This window comes from Myxocyprinus asiaticus, chromosome 41 (assembly GCF_019703515.2).
Source record: "Myxocyprinus asiaticus isolate MX2 ecotype Aquarium Trade chromosome 41, UBuf_Myxa_2, whole genome shotgun sequence".
Lineage (NCBI taxonomy): Eukaryota > Metazoa > Chordata > Actinopteri > Cypriniformes > Catostomidae > Myxocyprinus > Myxocyprinus asiaticus.
The window spans coordinates 546,555-570,113 of NC_059384.1; the positions used below are offsets into that span (position 1 = coordinate 546,555).

A 23,559-nucleotide genomic window follows, 5' to 3' on the forward strand; every position below is an offset into this window, starting at 1 on the left:
AAACTGATCAAGTGCTTTGAAATACAACCAGCATATTTGTTTTACTTACAGACAAAAATATAGCGAGTAATAGCCAAGTATATGTCTTTGACAATTATGTTGGTGTTGCTTATATGTCGCTTATTCACTTATAGCTTCATGAAAAATAAATGGAAAATAAAATATCACACAGCATTACTTAGAGGAGGTGATTATCTTTCAAACGAGCCCTCACACAAGGTAATCAGATGTATAGATCATTAGATAATCCACATGAAGCACAATGTTACATATGGCCACCAGGAGATGGCGCCAAATACATGACACAGATTCAATGATGATTCAAATGACACAGAATGAAACTCATACTGTGAAATCTACTGCGCCACTCAACATAGCACTTAAGTATCTTGTTATTGTGTCGCTTTTATTATTTTCATTCTATATACTAACATGTCTACTTCACAAATAACACATGCCTTCAAGCACATCCCTGTTATCTGTTACAGACCGTTTACATGATATCGATGCAAGACACAACGCAACCAACACAACCTACGGCCACTTTGCACTTCAGCACCTGCTCCGCTCTCTTTCTCAGTGGGACTCTGGAACTGCCAGTCAGCTGTGAACAAAGCTGACTTCATTCCAACCTTTGCCACGCAGTCCACCCTCAGCATCCTGGCACTGACAGAAACATGGATACGTCCAGAGGATACAGCAACACCTGCTGCTCTCTCCAACAACAACTCCTTCTCTCACACCCCTCGACACACCGATAGGGGTGGGGGAACAAGTTTGCTCATTCATAACAACTGGACTTTTTCACCACACTCTTCCCTATGTAACAATACTACTTTTGAATTCCATGCTATTACTACAATGCAACCCACAAAAATAAATGTTGTCATCTATCGCCCTCCAGGTCAGCTGACAAACTTTCTTAAGGAGTTGGATGTCCTACTGTCCTCCTTGCCGGAGGATGGCAGGCCACTTGTGGTTCTTGGTGATTTCAACATACACCAAGACAAGCCTCAGGCCACTGAACTGAATACTCTCCTGGCCTCATTTGACTTGGAAAAACTACACACCACAGCAACTCACAGATCGGGCAACCAGCTGGACCTCACTTTTACACGTAACTGTACCAACTCAAATATTCTTGTTACTCCTTTACATATCTCTGATCACTACTTTGTTCAATTCAACATGACCCTCCCATCCACATTAAAACAGACTCCACCTTTGGTTTCCTTTCACCATAACCTCCGTTCCCTTTCACCCTCTTGCCTTTCCACTGCTGTCTCTACCTCTCTTCCTACACAAAATGTATTTACCACGCTTGATGTAAACACTGCCACAGACACACTAAGCTCTACTTTAACAACCTGTCTAGACAACATCTGTCCTATCTCCTCTAGACCAGCACGTGCTACACCACCCAGCCCCTGGCTGTCTGACGTCCTTCGTGAACATCGGACTGACCTCAGGGCAGCTGAGAGGAGATGGCAGAAATCTAAAGATCCAGCAGATCTAGGTAAATATCAGTCTCTGCTTGCAACTTTTTCAGATAACGTTAAATCTGCAAAAACATCCTATTACCAGAACAAGTTCAACAGCACCACAGACACTCGCAGCTTGTTTAGAACATTCAACACACTTCTCTGCCCTCCCCCTCCACCGCCTGACACATCACTGACAGTAGATGTCTTCGCCACGTTTTTTTACTAATAAGGTTACAACCATCAGCAATACATTCTCAGCACCACACCCTGTCAAACACCTGTCTCCTGTATGCAACTCTTCTGTCTCTATGTTCTCTCCTCTGACTGACACTGAGGTCTCTAAACTCCTTCTCTCCAACCACCCCACCACCTGTTCCCTTGACCCCATTCCTTCTCACCTTCTCCAGGCCATTTCTCCGTCCATCCTACCTGCACTCACACACATAATTAACACATCTCTACTTACAGGCACTTTTCCCACTACATTTAAGCAGGCTCAAGTAACCCCGCTGCTGAAGAAACCTGCACTTAATCCCACACAAATAGAACACTACAGACCAGTCTCTCTCATCCCATTCATGGCAAAATCACTTGAAAGGGCAGTTTTCAATCAAATCTCTGCCTATCTCTCACAGAACAAGCTGCTGGATGACAATCAGTCAGGCTTCAAAAGTGGACACTCCACCGAGACTGCCCTGCTGTCTGTCACTGAGTCGCTGAGACAGGCGAAAGCTGAATCCAGATTATCCATCCTGATTCTGCTGGACCTTTCTGCAGCCTTTGACACAGTCAACCATCAGATCTTACTCTCTACCCTCTCCTCACTGGGCATCACAGGAACTGTGCTTGACTGGTTTAATTCCTATCTCTCAGGTAGGTCCTTCAAGGTAGCCTGGAGAGGTGAGGTATCCAAGCCACATCAGCTACTTACTGGGGTACCTCAGGGATCAGTGCTTGGGTCACTTCTTTTCTCTATATACACAACATCACTGGGACCCATCATTCAAGCACATGGTTTCTCTTACCACTGTTACGCTGATGACACGCAACTCTACTTGTCTTTCCAGTCCAACGACACCACAGTGACTGCTCGAATTTCTGCCTGCCTGGCGGACATCTCGGCCTGGATGAAGGAGCACCACCTGCAACTCAACCCAGCCAAGATTGAACTCCTTGTCTTTCCAGCCAACTGTGCTGTTGAACACAACATCACCGTGCAGCTGGGTGCAACTACAGTAGCGCCTTCCAAATCGGTCAGAAATCGAGGGGTAACCATCGACAACAGACTAAATTTCACAGACCACATCTCAAAGACCGCAAGATCATGTAGATTTACACTCTACAATATCAGGAAGATAAGACCCTTCCTCTCTGAACATGCCACACAACGTCTTGTTCAGTCACTTGTCATAACTAGACTGGACTACTGTAACGCTCTCATTGCAGGCCTCCCTGCATTTGCAATTAGACCCCTGAAAATGATCCAGAATGCAGCAGCACATCTGGTCTTTAATGAACCAAAGAGAGCACGTTACACCACTCCTTGTCTCCCTCCACTGGCTGCCAGTTGATGCACGTACCAAATTCAATTCTCTGATGCTGGCATTCAGAACAGTTACTGGGTCTGCTCCAGCATACCTAAAATCATTTATGCAGAGCTACGTGCCCACTTGAAGCCTGCAGTCGGCTAAGGAATGTCGCCTTGTTGTACCTACACAAAGAGGCACCAAAACACTTTCCCGGACTTTCAGCTTCATCATACCACGTTGGTGGAACGATCTTCCCAACTCCATCCGTGAAGCTGACTCACTCTCTGTCTTCAAAAAATGACTAAAAACACAACTTTTCCATGAGCACTTAACAAGTCATTTAAAAAAAAAAAAAAATTCCTGTTCCTGTTTTTTTCTGTTTTGAATACTATTCTGATGCTAGTGAAACTTTGTAATATGGCACTTTTCATACCACTGTCTCCTTAAGATGATTCGCTTGTGTTTTCCTCTTTTGTAAGTCGCTTTGGATAAAAGCATCTGCCAGATGAATAAATGTAAATGTAAATGTAAGAGTGAAATAAAATAAAACATTTCAATATTTATTGTGTGAAAATTATTTCTATCAATTTGTCAAAAAATACGACTGTCCCACAGTTGTACCGTCATTTCCACCACACCAAACAATGTTGCCCCTCATAAACTTTTTTCAAAAGTTGTTGTACTTGTTAACCAAGTGGACAAGTGTCAGTGAAGAGCATGAAATATGAAACAAAAAGAAAAATCAAGGGAAATATCACTTGTGAGCAGAATATTTTGATCAATCAAGCTGTAAAAAGTGTGAAAATATGATTTAATTGTGTGTATTTAGGATACATCAAATGTTAGTTATGAAATTAGCCTCAGCAAGACAAAGGAGTCGGTCATTTTATTTTAAAAGGGTTAAAAATGTCATTTCCATCAGCATCATTTTATCAGCACATGAACTGTTTTGTTGTCTTTGTGGCATTAGAGATGAGACTCAATAAAATCCACACTGCCACCTCTGTCACGTTACTCTCGTGGTTGCCAAGGCAATTGTCACAGTGCATCGTCGTCTGAGCAACTGTTTTCAATCTGTTGTGTCACATGACCAGATGAAATATAAAGACGAGGACGCAAGCGGACAAAGTGTCACAGAAAATTAAAGTCTCGCAGTGTCTGAGTTACTGTAGAACACGAGAGCATCACAACAGCAACAAAACACTCGATACATGATCTCTGCTGTGAGTCGCATCACACATTACAATCACATGAGAATGATCCAAGAACACTTCCACTGACCAATCACAATCGAGTATTACAGAGAGCCAGGTAATAATCTTCAATATCAGTGCTGGGGAGTAGTTAACTAAAAGTAGTGACGCTACTAACTTAACTACATTTTACAGACATAGAGGTAGAAATCCATTCTGTTATAAAAATCATGATTCTTGAGACTAATGATGAAAAATCCATTTATAATTTAATTTAAAAAAATTACACATCTTGCTTAATATGCTAATCTAATGATTAAAAGCTATATTTGTGTAGAGTTCCACATGAACAGGATTTCTCTCCATATTTACGGAGAGTATTTTTGTTTCTTAGAATTTATGTTTAGTCCTTTAAACCCTTAAACTCAGTGGATCCACCTGCAGGTCCAAAGGGGGGCACTATATCGCAAAAAAGTTTACACTCAAAACGTTAAAGTCTCCTTTTACATTAGTCAGGCATATAAGGCATAATTTGAAAGCTTAGAATCTGAAATAACCATCACTTCTGCATTTATGTTACATAAAGTAACAAAATAAAGCCTAAAATCATTTGCGTCGGAAATTAGCGCCCTCTAGAGGTAATGGGGTAGAAATATTTATATGAAAATAAAAGTCCTTCACATAGCACATAAATGGACAAGTCATATATCAAATGAAAGCTCTCACTCTCAGGAATGTGACTATATAGTTTATTTTGTTGCACTAATACCACAGTTTAAAAGATTTTCAAAAGAATCACAAAGTGAAATATGATTTCTGTAAGTCATCAAATACAAACTTCTCTTAATGCTCCGATAACTGCTGCAGTAAACCCCAAATAGCTAAAAACATTATATCTGCTTTTACCTTAGGAAGTTTTCTAAAAAATGAGCCATTGTTTACTTGTCTGTGAGCTTGCTTGTGTGAATAATCCAATGTTACATCTTAGATGTCCAAAACAAAATATGCCATCCAGAAGGAAAAGCATGCAAAACAAATCATCTGAAAAATATGTTTTCGACTACTGATGATAAAATGTTATTTATAATCTGAAATGGGAGGATCTCTCTTTCTAATGACACTTAGATTGAGCTTCTAGTCCACTCAGAGGACGAGATATTCAATGAGATAATGAGGGTGGTACTTGAACTGAAAATTAGACTGAATGTCTATGGACGAGCACATCTGTGAGAGCTAAAATGTGTTAGAGCGCCACCTACATTTCAGATCTGTATATTGTGATGGAATGTGAAAGAGAAAAAAATATTTCTAGTGCTTTTTGCCATCTAGTGGAATAAAATGAGACTTTTCAAAGTGAGGTAGAGTGAACAGAACCAGAATTACATGCTTACAAAGTTAGGACAAAAAAAAACGAGAAAACAAAAAATGTTGTTTATCGTAAGATTATAAACACATACAATATTATTTATAAATAATTGGAGTCTTTTTTTTTATTTGGGGGGTTTTCTGAAAAATAAAACCAATTTTTTGCAATTAGTCCACAGTATGTGTGAATAGCTAACATCAAATCACAATACTTACAGTATCACAATATATATTGAATCGGCAACTAAATATCGTTGTAATGTCGAATCGGGTGGTCTGTGGCAATTCACAGAACTAGTGTGACAATAGTTCAGATATTTTACCAATAGTGTCGCTTTTCCAGTAACAAGCTACATTTTCCAACAAAACAATCCAGTATATACAACCGAGGGAGAAATCAAACATGCTTACCTAAACTGTCCTCTCTCATAGTGTTGGAAAATCCAAATTATTTAAGCGAATCAGTTCACTCAGACAGTCCATGTAAATGAACTAGTTCAAATAAATGATTCGCCGATTCACTTGAGCCCCTGAGCAGAAGTCAGTTTGTTTCTATTTTGAAGCCAAATATTTAGTTAACTGCTGCTGTTTATTAATATAGTTTCAAAAGGGATGCACCGATATGGAATTATATGGTGCCCATTTTTATGAGTGTTTACGGTAATCCTGATGACTTGCTCTCAGAGAGAATAATGAACTTCAACTGCAATAATGCATTAAACCAAAATGAGGCGATAAATTAACAGCATGTAATGAACATTAAAACAACAAAACAGACAATACAAACTGTAATCTCTGTAAACATGGTGTAATATTTATTCTAGCAGCCAGATGCAAGTATGCAGTCGTGTGTAGTGGTAAATATCGGCAGTAATTCTATTATCGGCATGATAAAAATATTTAGATTTTCACGGTTATCGGCCATTTATATATCAGCCGCCGATATATCATGCATCCCTAATTTTCAACTCAGTTATATAAATTAGTGTTGTTTCAAGTTTAATTTCTTGTTCGTTGTATTAATCACTTTAATTGAGATATACTTTGTTTTTTGTGCCACACAATACTGTTCTAAATTTGAACAGTATTTGAGTGGCATAAAATAAATAATAATCTTTTAAATATATAACTATATCTAAGATTATATTATAAATCTAACTAACACTTTCTATCAAGCCCATATTTCTAATGAATTGTAAAGGCATTATAAATGCATTATACTGAATTCATAATGTATCATAATTCATCTTATAATAAGTTATAACTTCTCATAAATAATTATAACTACAGTCATAACATAAACTTGTAACACACATTACAAGTCAAACTTCTATAATGGAAGTTATTTATTAAATAAGTCTCTAAATATGATGCACAAACATGGAAGTTTATTGAATAGAGTCCAGTATAGAATCTGTTTGATTTTTGTGCATACATATGTTCTGATATATTTTAACCTCATAGTTTTACAAGTGTTTTTCATAATATCTCAAAATTAATATTGTGTTATTTTGTATTCTGTATGCATGTGTAATGTGTATAACTTCAAGCTGGAAGTTATACACATTACACATGCACAAAATACTTGTAATGTCTAATAACCACTTAAAAATACTTATAATGTCTTATAACAACTCAATAATATGTTATAGATGTTTATAAGAAGACATTGCTTTTGTCACTTTACTTAAAGCACACCTACATTATTACATATAAATTACAAATATATAATACATTATAATTTCTGCAGATAAAATAGGATGTTGCTTGTGTTATAATGCATTATAATCTATGAATAGGTCAGTATTATAATGTATTATAATTGTGGTTACAATTATTTCTGAGAAGTTACAACATCATGAGACATTACTAATGCATTATAAATATGGACTTCATAGAAAGTGTTATCAATAACATCATCTGATAGACGTATTTTTAAAAATATTTTCTTTTCTAAATAGCTTTAATGTTTTGTTAGTAACTTGTAGCGTGTAGATAAATACTTTTCAAAAGAGTTGCTTGTCTGTAGTTTAACTACTCTTAATGAGTAGTTTTCAAAGTAGCTTCTGCAACACTGTTCATTATATAAAGTTCACCTGACATTATGATTTAGGAAGTGATTTCCATGCATCATATTACCGTGGTAAACATTAAATCTTACAAGAGAGCATAAGAATGTTTTTTTCTCTAATATCGAATGTCTATTTCTTGAAAACACATAACCCTTCAAGTTCATTTTCTTCTATTTTACGCTTTATAATTCTAATGCACCTAGACGGACCACAGTCCTGAATATAATACAAAGATGGCACTCACACACTAATGGCAGTGTTGAGGTTTAACGGTGTGTTGGAGTCTCATTATACACACAAGATAAGTGTTTATCGCCAGATCACATAATGTGAAGCCGCTCATTATTTCACTTGACAAATAAAATCTCTCTCTTCTCAAATGCAGAGAGCGTTCAGGCTTTAACAGCATGAGACATCAACGCTTAAGGTCACAGCAAGCTCATCGAGTCACATCGGTGATGTCTGCTCACATTAATGTCAGTCACATGACCGGCGCTTATGAGGGACGATCAGATCGATGAGAGCGAATCAATGCAAATGTCAAGGACTCTCTCACTGATGAGGATACTGAAATCATTTCACTGGAGCTCTAGAGTCTTTTAAACACTGACGACACAATACTTCAATGTCAAGCTGATGAAATGCATTCGTAAAAAGAGTTCACTTAATAGACTAAAACAAAAAATTAAAGTACATATTATTTCACAGGTTTCACTTTTAATAATTGTTAAATCACTCTTGAAGTATTCACATTTGCATGTTCAACTTTAAACATAAATCAGTGATGTCGAGCAGGCGATCCTACAGCATTTTTATGCATCATACAGGAGTCTGGCCTGTGATATCCAAAACTGCTGCCTAGGTATATTTACATATATTCCTTTGACATTATAGCTGCGCAAAAGTGCCCATTAAAGCATTCCATTGATGTCTACTCCCTCTGCGTAAAAAATCTGCAACACTTTCAAATAAGATTGTATTCGTTTACAGCATTATTAATCTACTTTAATATACATTTCTACATACACTAATGCATTTTTAAAATGACATTAGTTAATGCATTATGAACTAACATGAATTAACAATGAACACTTGTATTTTCATATATTAAAAAATGATCCAAGATAAATACATGCTGTAAAAATATATTGTTCATTGTTAGTTAATGATATCTAAAGCATTAACTAATGCTACAAAATATAACCTTAATAAAAAATGTTACCATAAAACCTCTAAATACAATGGGGTGTTTTTTTTTTTTTGCTTGTTTGTTTTTTTTGCAGAAGTGGAGTATGAACCAATCACAGACATGTCTGTTGCTCGATTTCTGTGTATAATATTTAAGATAAAAATTTAAGGGCCAATGTTAGGTATTAAATCGAAAATAAGGTCATTCAGAAACAACCTTGTCTTTTTTTATGTGTAGCCTATATGGTAGACAAAATAAGTATTTAATGTGAATTACAAGAAAATAATCAACAATTATGATGCCATAATTGTGCAGCTCTATTTGACAGATGATTTTAGGTTTATATTTGATGTAAGTCAGAACACAGGTAAACACCTAACATTATTTGTCATCAAATGCCTTTTGATGCTCCTGTCAGAAACGATTTAAAGAGAGAGAGAGAGAGAGAGAGAGAGAGGACAGTTTGTGTGTCCGATCAATCAAATCCATCAGATAAACGACTCTAGTTTCTGGAGAACCCCATGAAACTGATCTGTTCATGGATTACCTGTAGATGAGAGAACGTCTCCTGCTCTTGTGTGTGCTCTTGTAGTCACGAGCCATATGACTGATTTCACCTTCATTCATTTGAGTTTTTCCTGGCCACTTTGTTACCACTCGTTAAGTTTATCATAATCATACAGGAAGTGTATAACAGGTCAGCAGCATTTTGGGGAATCATGGGCATGTACCATGGTAACTGACCCTTCACTAAGCCCTGCCTTTAAATGCTATATCACCCTGTAGCTCAAGACTGGTTCCCACTGAAGCTAAGCAGGGTTGAGCCTGGTCAGTACCTGGATGGGAGACCTCCTGGGAAAACTAAGGTTGCTGCTGGAAGAGGTATTAGGGAGTCCAGCAGGGGTTGTTCACCCTGCAGTCTGTGTGGGTCCTAATGCCCCAGTATAGTGATGGGGACACTATACTGTAAAACGGCACCATCCTTCAGATGAGATGTTAAACTGAGGTCCTGACTCTCTGTGGTCATTAAAAATCCCAGGACACTTTTCGAAAAGAGTAGAGGTATAACCCCGGTGTCCTGGCCAAATTCCCCCCCATTGCCCCTTATCAATCATGGCTTCCTAATTATCCCCATCCATTAATTTGTTCTATAACTCTACTCTCTCCTCTCCATCAACATCTGGTGTGGTGAGCGTACTGGCGCACTATGGCTGCTGTCACATCATCCAGGTGGATGCTGCACACTGGTGATGTTTGAGGAGAATCCCCTGTTCACTGTGTAAAGCGCTTTACCATTTGCTATTTTCCTCAGACAACTTTGCTGTTTTCTAATGTGAGTGTATGAAAGTCAATGTATGCTTGAGTAGTTTTAACCTTGTGCAACCCCATGCATGGATGTTGTATTTTGTAGAGGTTTGTAGAAATTTTTGCAGATAACCAATAGTTCCAAAAAGCAACTATCGGTACCGATTAATCGGTAAAACCGATATATCTGTCTACCTGTAATATTTTGGCTTCGCTATATGCAACACATAATTTAAATTCATGTAAACCAACTGATCTCAGTTCAGGAGACTCTGTGCTGACAGTAAAGGGTTAAACTTTTGACGCACCAAGTCATGTGATCAAACAACATGGTGTCGATGACATCGTAGTTTGTCTTTGGGAGAAACACCAATAAAACTACATCTGGTAAGAAATCCGATAAAGTTTTTACATTGAAACCTGTTTGAGTCAAAAGATTAGAGTCTCTAGTTTCATCTGATATGACATTTTTAAAATTTGAGTGATTTATCGAGAAACGGCATGCTGATAAACACAATGACCACATATGTGGACTATAGTCTCATTTTCATTAAAATATCCTATATTTACTGTACATTATCACATTGAGAATAAATGGATTCATCCAAAAGCTGAAAAATGTGTCTTTCAGAGTCTTTATATGGAGTTAGGATGAAAATAAGGTACATTTCAAACTGTTCTGAGATCAGTGCAGACAGACAGCACACTGGAGGTTAAGTCATTCACTAAATAGGGAGCAAGGGAGCATCCTATAGCTCTCTATGCAGTTAAGTGCATTCACTCCTAAAATCTGATCAAAAGTTCAGTTTCAGGCTGCAGATGATGTTTGGATCACTCAACATGTTTGACAGACATGTGACAATGGTAATCAGTACTAGAGGTAGACCGATTTATCAGTTTTACCGATTAATTATTATTTTGTTGTTGTTGTTGTTGTTGTTTGATTGCTCCATGGCTGGCGCTGGAAGATTATTCAGTTAGAATGGCTTGGTTGTACAGTAAGTATCACGTGGGGATTTGCTGTATCCAAATCTTTCATTATTGACAATATTCATCCATATTTTCATCCTCACTGCAAAGCATATTTTGTTATTTTGATTAGATAATCAAGTGTCCTAAACTAAAGTGAAGGTATTAATGGAAATGTGCCACGTCAGCACATATATCATGTCTCCCACTTCATATCTTGTGAATAATAAACCCTATTTTTCATTAAACCTCATCTGGTGAAATATACTTGTATACAGCGCATACAAAACTCTAAGGTGAATATAAATATAGGCTATAAAAGGCTTAATTTGGTAAATACTTAAATATAGATCATTGTAACAAAGTTTTGTCAATGTAAAATAAGAGTCCCTGGCATTTTTCAGGTTTGTTTATAGTTAAAATTCCCGCGTTACATTCCGAATCATAATTTTTTCTTGCTATTATTGGAATTTTTATTGATAAACCATACATCTGAGATTTTATTTATTTTGCACTCTTGTAGCCTCTATGTCTGTACCCATCAATGTATGGAAAGAGAAAGAATGCTTTTTTAAAAAACTATTGGCCGATTAATCGGTTATCGGTCGACCTCTAATCAGTACATAGATTCAGAATTTATAAAGTATAATTTTATTTTAACATAGTTGGCAGTGATGTTAGATAAAAATCATTTGCAATATCACTCTTTATTCCGGCACACGTAAGAATATTATCCATTCAGTTTCAGAGAATATTTAGCCAAAATCCGTATCGTTCTCGGGATTCTCCCATTCATTCCTATGAGAAGTTCCACAAAGCTTGTCAGAGTGAACAACGGTAACCAAGGGGTGATTATGTGCCATTGTATTCTTTGAAGTACCCTGAAGCTTCATGCATATGGTATCACCACTATATGATAAAAAAGGAATATCTCACTGATATTGATTTCAATAATTCTGCAATAATCTAATAGCTTTCAAACCCTAGCTGTGCTACCTAACTAGGTACCATTTTTGGGTGTCATAATCACAAGCGAGTCTGCAGTATTTTTGGGGGTAGGGCGTTCACTAGGTTTTGAGAATGCTGTCTGTGGTTAGCAACACTAAATACAAAGGTGGCAAGACAGCTGATGGCCGCTAATTAGTTAAGCACACTGACCCTCAGATGGAAAGGTCCAGAACTGTGGGGCATTCCAGTTAGCCAGCACGACCTCCACTGTTACCATGACAACAGAGACATTATAGGATGAAGTAGCGCGGGTGAGCATTACTGGAGATGTTGTTTCACACTGAGGACATGCTGGTTAATTGAGGCACGAGCTAAATGTTTCATGTCATTTACATACAAGAAAAGATGACTGGGATTTTAAATATTTAGAGTGGAAAAACGAATTATTTTCTAAGACTGCATTCTCTGTGAAAAAAAAATGTCATGCTGTCTTATAATTTTTTCTGCACACTGTTTGGAACAGCCTTTACATTGGGATCGGGATCCTTTAAAATGCAGTATAGGTAGGCAACTCAATGATTTGGGAGAATGCTAGATAACAAGCTGATCATTATCTTGTCAAAATATGTACAATTTATTACTTAAAAACATGACTGCATCATTATTCTGCTCCAAAACAACAACTTCAGCATGTGCTTGTGTTCTGACACATCAACAGAGAAATAAACATGTGATGATCAAACCGTTCAAGCAGTGATTCTTGTCACATCTGTCACGTCAGTGACGTTTACTTCATGAGCGTTTGACGTTTCCATTCACATATTTGTATGCAAATTTGGGGGTCTTGCATCGCAAAATGCTGCGTTGAAACAGAAATATGCAAATAAAATGGCCAAAATGTACATGGATGCATTTTTTATTCGATAAGAAAACATGCAACTACAATGGAAACGGATATACTGAATACATACCTATAGGATTTATATAGGAATATACAGTGTATGTGCATCAAAAAAGTCATGTGACTTTGCCTTAACAAGCCATGTGAAAGTCATCTGATGCTGAATGCAAGCAAACATGAAGTTCATGAAACTCTAAACGAAAGAGCCACAGAGACTTCCATTTTCATTTCTATTTTGCATCAATTTCCTCAGAACTGATGATTTTGTTCTCTTAAACACATGGGATGGAAACATGACAAGTGTGATGTTGACATCAGATTATTATTTGTTCAGGACTCTTGCTGAGCTGCGGCTCTAATGACTACAGAGGATTTGGACCCAAATCCTGCTGTGAACGACACATCTGCATCCGCTCATTCTCTGCTGGTCTAGTCCAAAACCCCTCTAAAACCAGCACACACCAGACCAACCTGACCAGTGAAGGCCAGATTAAGCTGCAATGTAGACCAGACTTTATGCCGATAGTTAAAGTCTGGCTCTGCTACATCAGTTTTATGTGACTACAAGTTCCTGCTAATGTAATCTCGGCACAGAGCCGAAGGAGTCTGATAACAATATATCCTACACAATCAGCGTGGCTCCGCCTGACAATTTAATGATTTAATCGAGCAGATCTCTGGAGACAAATTAGGATTTACGAACAGCAGCTGAGAGCAGACGGCACAAAATGACTCAAAGATTTTAAAGGTGATTTTCATGATGGGGGAACATTTATGTATAAAACAGTGTAAAAATAACCTAAAAAAGTCAAGAATTGCCCTGTAAAGTCCCTTTAAGACATTGTGATGTACAGTGGGGTCCAAAAGTCTGAGACAACCAGTGAAAATGCCTCTATTTTGCAATGTAATTTAATACAAATTCATTACAAATTATATTATAAGAAAAACAATTTCTGAGTGAAAAGTTTAAAAATGAACATGACTTTGAGAATATCAGTATTTGGTATTTTAATGACAGCATGAACTGAAGCTGACATGATCAAAACCTGATGATCATGTTCTCCAGTAGGGCTGGGTATTAATACAGATTTACAGATTAGAATCTTAATGCTGCTAATTACTCAGGGGACCTTCTAACTCTAATTCTAACTTTCTGAATGTAAAGAACAGAAAGGATGTTAAAAGAGACATTATTCAGTGACTAATGTATTGTGTGGATCTCATCTTTGGACACACATTACACGGAACCATTGGTGGCCTTAGCTATGTTTCACCCGTTCAATTAAAACGGGCCCCGCCCTTCAAAGGGCCCCCAACAGACATGCCAGCGGCTAACTGGATTCCCGCAATCGGAATTTCTCTCTCCCGCTTGGCTTGCTCCCCCTCTGTCTGTCTGTGAGCTGTCCGTGGTGCTGAAAGAGCGCCAAGCGCAATTCATTGTAAACTACCAGTAGTTTCAGACACTTAATTCCCAAGCCAAATGTGTTATTGCTGTTGTTGTTAATTTAATATGAGGGAATTGTTTAAGCTGTTTTTATGTCAGCTGATACCTAACACATAGTGCTATTCAGTGCAGAATAGTAGTTGCTGAAGGGCGAGGCTTCTCCTTACTCCAAAGCAAAAATAATGACATTGTTTCAGTTTTTAAATTAAGGGAACTGTTTGGATTATTTCTATGCTGAGCTATTGATGCAGAAAGTGCACATAATGCATTTAAGGTGATGTCTGAAAATATATTTATGAAAATCAACTTGAATCTTTGCTTTTTTTCTCTCTTTTATGGTTTTTTATGGGAGGTAGGGCCCCACATTAGCTCTTGAAACGGGCCCCCAGATGCTTAAGACTGCCACAGCATGGAACAAGTCGAACCAAACTTTTACTTTCAACATGCTGAGTGAAATCTGAACATTTACCAGCCATTGGGGAATCACAGACATTTTTTTACTGAATTTGTGAGATTTCACTCATTTCCATGACTTTGAGATTTAACTCTTTTACAAGATTGTCTGATATTTCCAGGTGTTCTTTGACTGTGGGAACCCTGTTCAATGGAAGCAAGGAAATCTGTACAAAGTAGTTATTATGATCAAAGTCTTAAATTAGCTTATTTGATTAGTGACCTAGAGTGTGTAATATACCATCATAACTTTGTTTAAAATGTAAAAAAATCCTTGTTTAACCTCATGCGACCCTGCGTCCACGTTGTATTTTGGCTTTGCTGTATACGCATAATTTAAATGAATAAAAACCAACTGAATACTGTTCACAAGACTCTAGACTGTCATTTAAGTGTTAAACTTCTGGTGCACCGAGTCACATGACACAACAACATGACATCAATTTCTGTGAAGCGCTTCAATGGGTGCAGAGCCAACAAACATCAAGTTTTTTTCATTGAACCCTGTTTGGTTGTAAAGAGGAGAGTCTCTAGTTTCGTTTGATATGCCACTTTAAAAAAATCTGTAAATTTTTCACACGTCAGCACGCCGATAAACTTGATGTCCACATCCGTGGACACTGGCACCACATTTCCTCAAAAGCTGAAAAAACATGTTAGTTATTTTGTAAAATGTTGCTTTTAGAGGCTTTATATGGAGTTAGCATGAAAATAAGGTGCATTTCAAACTGTTCTGAGACCAGTGCAGACAGACAGCACACTGGAGGTTAAGTCATTCACTAAATAGGGAGCAAGGGAGCATCCTATAGCTCTCTATGCAGTTAAGTGCATTCACTCCTAAAATCAGATCAAAAGTTCAGTTTCAGGCTGCAGATGATGTTTGGATCACTCAACATGTTTGACAGACCTCTCAGGAGGTTAAATGCAAAACCTCAGATTTTCAATGCTGTCTCAGAGTTTTGTCTCTGTATATAGTAATAAGTGAATGCAAAAGAATCTCTTCTGTTTGGCCAACATTACTCCAGCTCCAGGCAAACTAATGCAGAGACTCAGAGGATATTTGTGCAGCTCTATTCACCTGCAGCAGAGAAAATAACACGCCAGAAGAAGCTCAAACCTGCAGGTGTACTGAAAGAGCTGAGTCATTGAAACGCCTCCACTAGAAGAAAATCGCAGCATAATCTTGCGGCATTCTAAAAATAAAACATTTCAATATCATTGCTTTAAGAGTTCAGGCCTGTTGATTAGACGCTGTAGATGTAATGTTAAGAGGCTCAGCGTGTGTGGATGCAAATGTTAATTTCAGAATGACTGTTTTCAGATAATTAGCATTGTTGATTTAACAGAGATGAATTGCTCATGAATGATGAATTTCTACTTTCAGAGCAGTATAATTCACCTGCAGACAGAAGTACACAACTCATCTCTCCTTTATAACGACACATGCAGCATTACTACACTAAACTCAATGTTTCTTGTGCTTTATATAAAGAGAGTTTATCAACACAGTATAAAGAAAAGTCCTGTGTGTGACCGTTCTGAATCACATACTATCATACTACTTGTACTGTTTCTGCAGTCTATATTATGCACTGTATACTGTGCACAGTATGAGAATTTTCTACAAGTCAACTGCAAGTAATCCTCAATAACTTAATGGTAACTAAATTTGCCAAAAAGTGCAACAATGTGAAATGTTTATCAATGCATACTGTTTCACAAACTATTTTTAATAGTCAGCAGTATGCAGTATATATTGCACAGTATGAAGCGAGCAGCACTTAATAGTATTCCGTTCCAAGATATGAACAATACGTACATTTCTGTATTCAATTTTCACAAGATGCTTATTCTTGATATAAGCAGTGGAATTACTACTATTAATTAGGTTTGCACTAGAAAAACATTCATTCTTTACCAAAAATGACATCATCACTCATGGGAATGCACATTGTTCACTTCCCAAAATTGAATTTCTAATAAAAAACGTAATTTTTGAAGTCTGCAACTGCATTTACACAGAAGAATTTAACAATGATCTGTCATTCACTCCAGTTTAAAATGCAATTACAGATATCTATAACTAATTTCTTAATATTTGAAATTCCAATTTCACATATCAGCAATATACTTCTTACTAATACAAAAAATATTTTTATATGAATAATTATATTCCTGATATCAAAAACTGAATTATAACTAGTAAAAATGCTCATTTTTATATCAGTTATTTGGTTTTCACTCATTTAATTTCAGATATCTATAATGTTATTGTAACTATGTCAGAAGCCTTTTAAGATTTCTTTAATTACTTTTCAATTTATTGATATCTGAAATCAATATCCAGAAATACCAAATCTAACACCTGAAATGCATTTACAGATATTAAAAATAAGCATTTTCACAGGATGTACAGTAATTCAACTGTTGATATCAAGAATAAATATTTGCACTATGCAATTATTGATATCAAACAACAGCATTTTTACTAGCAAGAAGTATGTACTTCTTGATTCCATTTTTTGATATCAAGAATGTGCATTTCTGTGATGAAAGACAATTTGTGGAAATTATTCTAGTAAAAATGCATTTACAGATATAAAAATTGCAGCTTTTCCTAGTTGAAATTCCATTTTTGTAATCATGGTGCGAGTAATGGCATCACTCTTAATATCAGGAATTAACTATTTTTACTAGTGTAAACATAATTACTGATATCAACAATTCACTTTTTTACTAGCAGTAATTCCATTGTTGATCCTGCATGTGATTCATGTCGAAAGAGTTTGCGATAGTGTGTGTGTGTGTGTGTGTGTGTGTTTGAGTTGAAGAAGACTGGTCAATGACGATAATGTGTTATGTTGACAGACACAACACCTTCAGCTCAAATCACACACAAACACACACACATAATCATCCACGCACGTCTGAATCATGTGACTGACAGGCACACACATTCACGTTCTGTCTGTTGCTGACAGTAATATAATATTCTGATCTAGAGGGGACTCACGTCTCCATGGAAACAATCAGATAATTATAACAATCAAATCAACGAAACTGCTGTGAAAATGCTGGATATCATATTATTATCTGCAAACTGCAGCACCCCCACTCAAAATAAAACCGCTGACAAGAGTTTATTCTAGTTCAAACTCAAAATGTTTCATTTAATGGGTTAGTAAAAATGTCTCAGAGCCGTGAGGTCTAAAAAAAAACAGATGAATCAAAACACATTCAATTAAATGCATCAGATACACCAAAGCTCAACTCAAAAAACACAACCTCCCAAAACAACTGACCAGCCAATCAAAAGACTGTGATCTCCAATGGAGGACGGTAAAAAATGTACTTCGCTACTGTACTTAAGTACAAAAATGTAGGTATCTGTTATTTATTATCATGATTCATGAAGAAATTATTCATTCCATTGCAACAATTCTTTTCAATAAACATGTCGAGTCAGGTCGCAAAATGGACTGAATGATTGGTTCATGATTCAGACTGATCCGGTCACAGAGGTTTTCGAGTAAACAACTCACCGACTCAGTAATGTGACTAGCAACTCACTGAACTGATATCTCAGTGTTGTCTAATTCGAAATGAACCAAGAACCATGCATAACAACTTAAATTTTGGTCTAAACAGCTTGAAATTAACAACACAAGTACAACTTTAAAAATGTCAAAAATTCCTAAAATAACAAATCAATAGTCCCAATAGTCCCAATTTTTCTCCCCAATTTGGAACGCCCAATGTGCTCTAAGTCCTCGTGGTGGCATAGTGACTCGCCTCAATCCGGGTGGTGGAGGACGAACCTCAGTTGCCTCCGCATCTTAGACCATCAATCTGCGCATCTTATCACGTGACTCGTTGAGCGCGTTACCACGGAGACGTAGCGCGTGTGGAGGCTTCACGCTATTCTCCATGGCATCCACACACAACTCACCACACACCCCACCGAGAGCGAGAACCACATTATAGTGACCACGAGGAGGTTAACCCCATGTGACTCTACCCTCCCTAGCAACCGGGCAAGTTTGGTTGCTTAGGAGACCTGGCTGGAGTCACTCAGCACTCAGATTCAAACTTAAGACTCCAGGGGTGATAGTCAGCGTCAATACTCGCTGAGCTACCCAGACCCCCCAGATCAAGACTTTTAATACTCAAGTAAATCTTAAAAGTTGGACTTTTACTCAAGTAGAAATTTAAGATGGTACATTTACTTTTACAGGTGTATTTCATTCAAGTACAGGATTTCTGTACTTCGTCCACCGCTGGTGATCTCAGACAAGCCAATCCAAAACTGGCAATTTCAGAGCAGCCAATCAGAGCACTGAGATAACACAGACATGTACTCTAGAAAAGGAGTAAAAGCCAACTTCAGAGGAGAATAAAAACTCATTTATAAGAACACAATCCAAAGCTTGAGGTGTCTCATCTGCATAAAACAAAGTAACAGTGATTAACAGTGACCGACGACCAGTGTTACCGTCTCTGTGTGAGTTCAACTCTTGAGACGAACACTGAAAGTCTACCCTCTACCGCCCAACACTCATCTAAAACACATTAACACAGCAGCGTCCATATTACACCAAACTAAAAACTAAACTACACTGGATTTACAGACAGTTAACACATCCATATCAGCATTACACGAAGGCTTTATCACAAACCAAATGAAAGATTTGTGCACACTGACTCCAGGAAGCCAATCAGATCGAAACATTTCGCTGGAGCAAATACTACAGACTTGTGATTGGTTGAAATGTGAGAAAAACTCCAGACACTAAAGCGGAAATTTAAACATACTCGATGCCTCACCTGAAATGACACTGTTCACATCAATGTCGTCCTCCTCCTCATCTTTGATGCGCAGATATTTCGCTGACTGTGAGAGTCTGAACACAACAGAGAAGGAGAGAGCGAGATGAGTGACTGTATAGATATTAAGATGTATAATCATTTTGACGTTTCAGTATTATCAGTGTTTACATCACATCACAGACATGAGTAGGTGTTATTGGGGGAAGGACATCTCTCATTCTGATTGGACAAAATGAGTGAATGCAGTGTCAATACATCTATACCTTTTGTCCTTTTTTCCAAGAGTATTTAATTTAGTATTTAACTCTTTAAGCTCTGAAGGTGTTTTTAAAGATTTCCTGTTTCAGTGGCATACCCAAAATTAAAGGCTTATAACTTGGAGAAAAAAAAAAGAAAAAAAAAAAAGAAAAAAAAAGAAACAAGGAGGGTCAAGTGTTTGGTATAATTATAAAGAAAAAAAAAAAGAAAATGATATTGATCACGATAAATTCTGAGACTCTAAGAAACTGCTTAAAAAAAAAAAACTTTATTTATAACTTTCTTTTTCTATTTTTCTTATTTGACAATATATATCTGGGTGTAAATAAGGTGGCTCCGAAAAACTGCTTTTGTTTTGTTCCCAATCATGGTCAACTGCGAGTACATTTTTGTGTTTATACGACAAAGCAATCAAAATTTATAGCATTACATAATTTATAACAGTGTCCAAACGCCTCTCCAAACAAATAAAACATAATAATTGTACATAAGAACTAATTCAAACACTGCAATGACTAAAGGTTTGCATAGCATGCAGACATGATTTTAGTAATGAGATTTCACAGAATGAGTTTCATTCTGTGTCATTTGAGTCATCATTGAGTCAGAGTCATGTATTTGGCGCCACCTCCTGGTGGCCATATGCAATTAGAGTGATTGATCACATGACTCTCTGCCCAAAAGTAAATTGTGAACTCAGTGCTAACAGACATGAACTGAAAGCCACAAAACTTTCTTTTTGATTTAATTATCTACATCAACACAATTGCAATAGTGCATCAGATATACTCTTACACTGCTATAGACTGATCTTTATTCTGATATAGTGACGTGTTCAGACTGTAATACAGATGTCAGAATACTTTTAATTATATTAGTTTAATTTCTGAGGATTCCACACAGATTTCCTCCTACAGTATCTCTATTATTAGCATGCAGTGATGTTTTTAAAGGAACACACAGTTTCATCTGCAGATCTCTGCTGTGATTCTCTGAATAGTTTTACTCATCTGTGTGGTGAAATTCCCCAGTCTGATTAGATATTAATGATGACAAGGCAGCGTGGACAGATCATTACACTTGCTTCAGTCAAACCGCCTGTGTGTCTTTACATTAGTCCTGGAAAATAGAGCATTTATCAAAAAACTCTGGCAAAAATGTCCCCAAACTGTCTCAAATTCTGGGAAATTATTTGGAAAATTAAAATAAAGTTCCAGGAAGTGTGTTACGAAAAAAGAAAAAAAAAAAGAAAAGTCAAAATATTAATAACTACAGTCTTGACCAACACAAAATAGGTATCGTTTGAAAGTTTAGAAGCTCTACTTTCCAATGCATGTAGACATTATGACCAAAACTGATCAAGTGCTTTGAAATCTGCAGATAAATCAGAAGTGTTCCAGTTTTATAATTTATTAATAATTTTGCACTGTATTTATTATTGTAATCATTAAAAACATCAAACTGATCAAATAGTCATGTGTTATATGTTGTTGGAAAGCTCTCAAAGAGTAAAATACAACCAGTCTATTTGTTTTACTCACAGACAAAAATATAGCGAGTAATAGCTAAGTATATGTGTTTGATAATTATGTTGGTGTTGCTTATATGCAGCTTTTACGCTTATAATTTCACCAAAAATGAACGTAATATAAAATATCACATAGCATTATTTAGAGGAGGTGATTATATTTCAAACGAGTCCACACACAAGGTAATCAGATGTATAGATCATTAGATAATCCACATGAAGCACAATGTTACATATGACCACCAGGAGATGGCGCCAAATACATGACACAGACTCAATGATGACTCAAATGACACAGAATGAAACTCATTCTGTGAAATCTCATTACTAAAATCATGTCTGCATGCTATGTAAACCTTTAGTCATTGTTGTGTTTGCATGTGTAATTAGTTCTTATGTACAATTATTATGTTTTATTTGTTTGGAGATGTTTTTGGACACTATGATTAATTATTTTTGTAATGCTATAACTTTTGATTGATTTGTTGTATCATCACAAAAAATGTCTCAGATACAGTTGACATGATTGGAAACAAAACAAAACAGTTTTTCCTTTTTCCACCTAATTTACACCCAGAGATATATTAATGTCAAATAATGAAAAAAAGAAAATTTTTGGCTCAATTGTTTTGTGACTTTTCAGCAGTTTCATAGGCTGAGAGCCTCAGAATGTATCATTATAAAAAAGGTGAAAAGTTTTCTTTATAATCATACCAAACACTTGACTCTCCTTGTTTATTTTTGTTGAGTTATAAGCCTTTAATTTTGGGTATGCCACTGAAACAGGACATCTTTAAAAACACCTTCAGAGCTCAAAGAGTTAAACCATTTCAATATTCCTTCCGTAAAAACACATGAAGTATTTCTCTACAAAACACTCTTTTAACACGGAGCACAATGTATAAACCAACATAAAAAACACTCTTTACTTGAACGACATCTACTTCAGTTTACAACGGAAGTTTACAGGACCGACATCTGCACGAAATGCACTGAAAATCTTTTATACTGCAGTCGTTTAATATGCCACAGTTAGATGCAATATAACACAGACAGTTTTATTCCAAACGCCCGGAGAGACTCGACAAATCACTTACACACTCTCACTCTCTCTCTCTCTATGAGGAATTCTGTTATTTATAGATGTTCAGGGGATGTAAAAAAGGCTCCTTTGTAATTAAGAGTAAAGCAATCGAAACACGAATGATTAATGGTTGAAAACAATGTAAAAATGCAAGACAGACGATCAAACAGAAGAGTTTACAATCCAACAAAACAATTACAACATAGAAGAAAATGTCAGATGTGTAAGAACCCAATCTTGGACTCACATTCCCACATTCAGAATTTATGGACTGCATACATTGATTTTTTACAGTTACAGTCTTTTACATCCAGTAAAACGGAACAAAAATATTGATGACATCATCTTGTGTCAAAGCATTAATAACATGTTAATAACATACAGAGCATAAAGATGAAGGGTTAAAGGAGAACAAAGATTAATAATCAGATCATTTAAAGATTAAGGACCTAAGGTTGAATAGATTTACTGTCTAAAAAAGGTGAAGTATTACCTGCTGGGTAAACGGCCTCTCTTGGCGAGGGGTGACAGCGGTTTTTGTCCCTGAGTCAAAGGTTCTTCTTTATGTTCTCTCTTCACCACTGGGGGTCGACCGCGCAGACGAGGTGCCCCGTCATACCCCGCTAACATCCCCCTGAGAGAGACAGAACAAAATTAAACTATGGACAAATTCATGCCGAAATAAGCAGATTATGCTACTTAACGCGTAATATTTTACACCATTCTCTAAAATATTGAGACACACTTAAGGTGTCTTTACACTGCCGAGTTAAGGCTTCTGTGCCTGTTTAAAATTCTGTGTAAAGACGCAATGCACGTCGTATCAAAGTCAGTTCTTTTTTTATATACTCTGTGTCTATCTGTTCAATGCATTTCTCATTACATTGTGCCTTCCATTAACATTCATTTCAATAGACAACTATTTATTACTTTTGCTTTTTTGTGTGGGTGTGTGGTATTAATTTTAGAATAAAGAAAATAAAACTAAAATAAATATATAAGTGCATGCA

The 23,559-nt window shown here is 36.6% G+C and overlaps 1 protein-coding gene across 4 annotated transcripts in view; it reads right to left on the reverse strand.

Annotated features, from left to right (window-relative positions):
* Positions 1-23,559, reverse strand: part of LOC127431914 (lethal(3)malignant brain tumor-like protein 4) — a 102,287-nt gene that overhangs the window by 19,582 nt on the left and 59,146 nt on the right. For all 4 annotated transcript variants that reach the window (XM_051682570.1, XM_051682567.1, XM_051682569.1 and 1 more), the window contains 2 exons: positions 23,043-23,183; positions 19,677-19,753 (listed from right to left, as the gene is read on the reverse strand). In XM_051682570.1, coding sequence (XP_051538530.1) covers positions 19,677-19,753; positions 23,043-23,183 — 218 coding nt within the window. The remainder of the gene's footprint in view (positions 1-19,676; positions 19,754-23,042; positions 23,184-23,559) is intronic.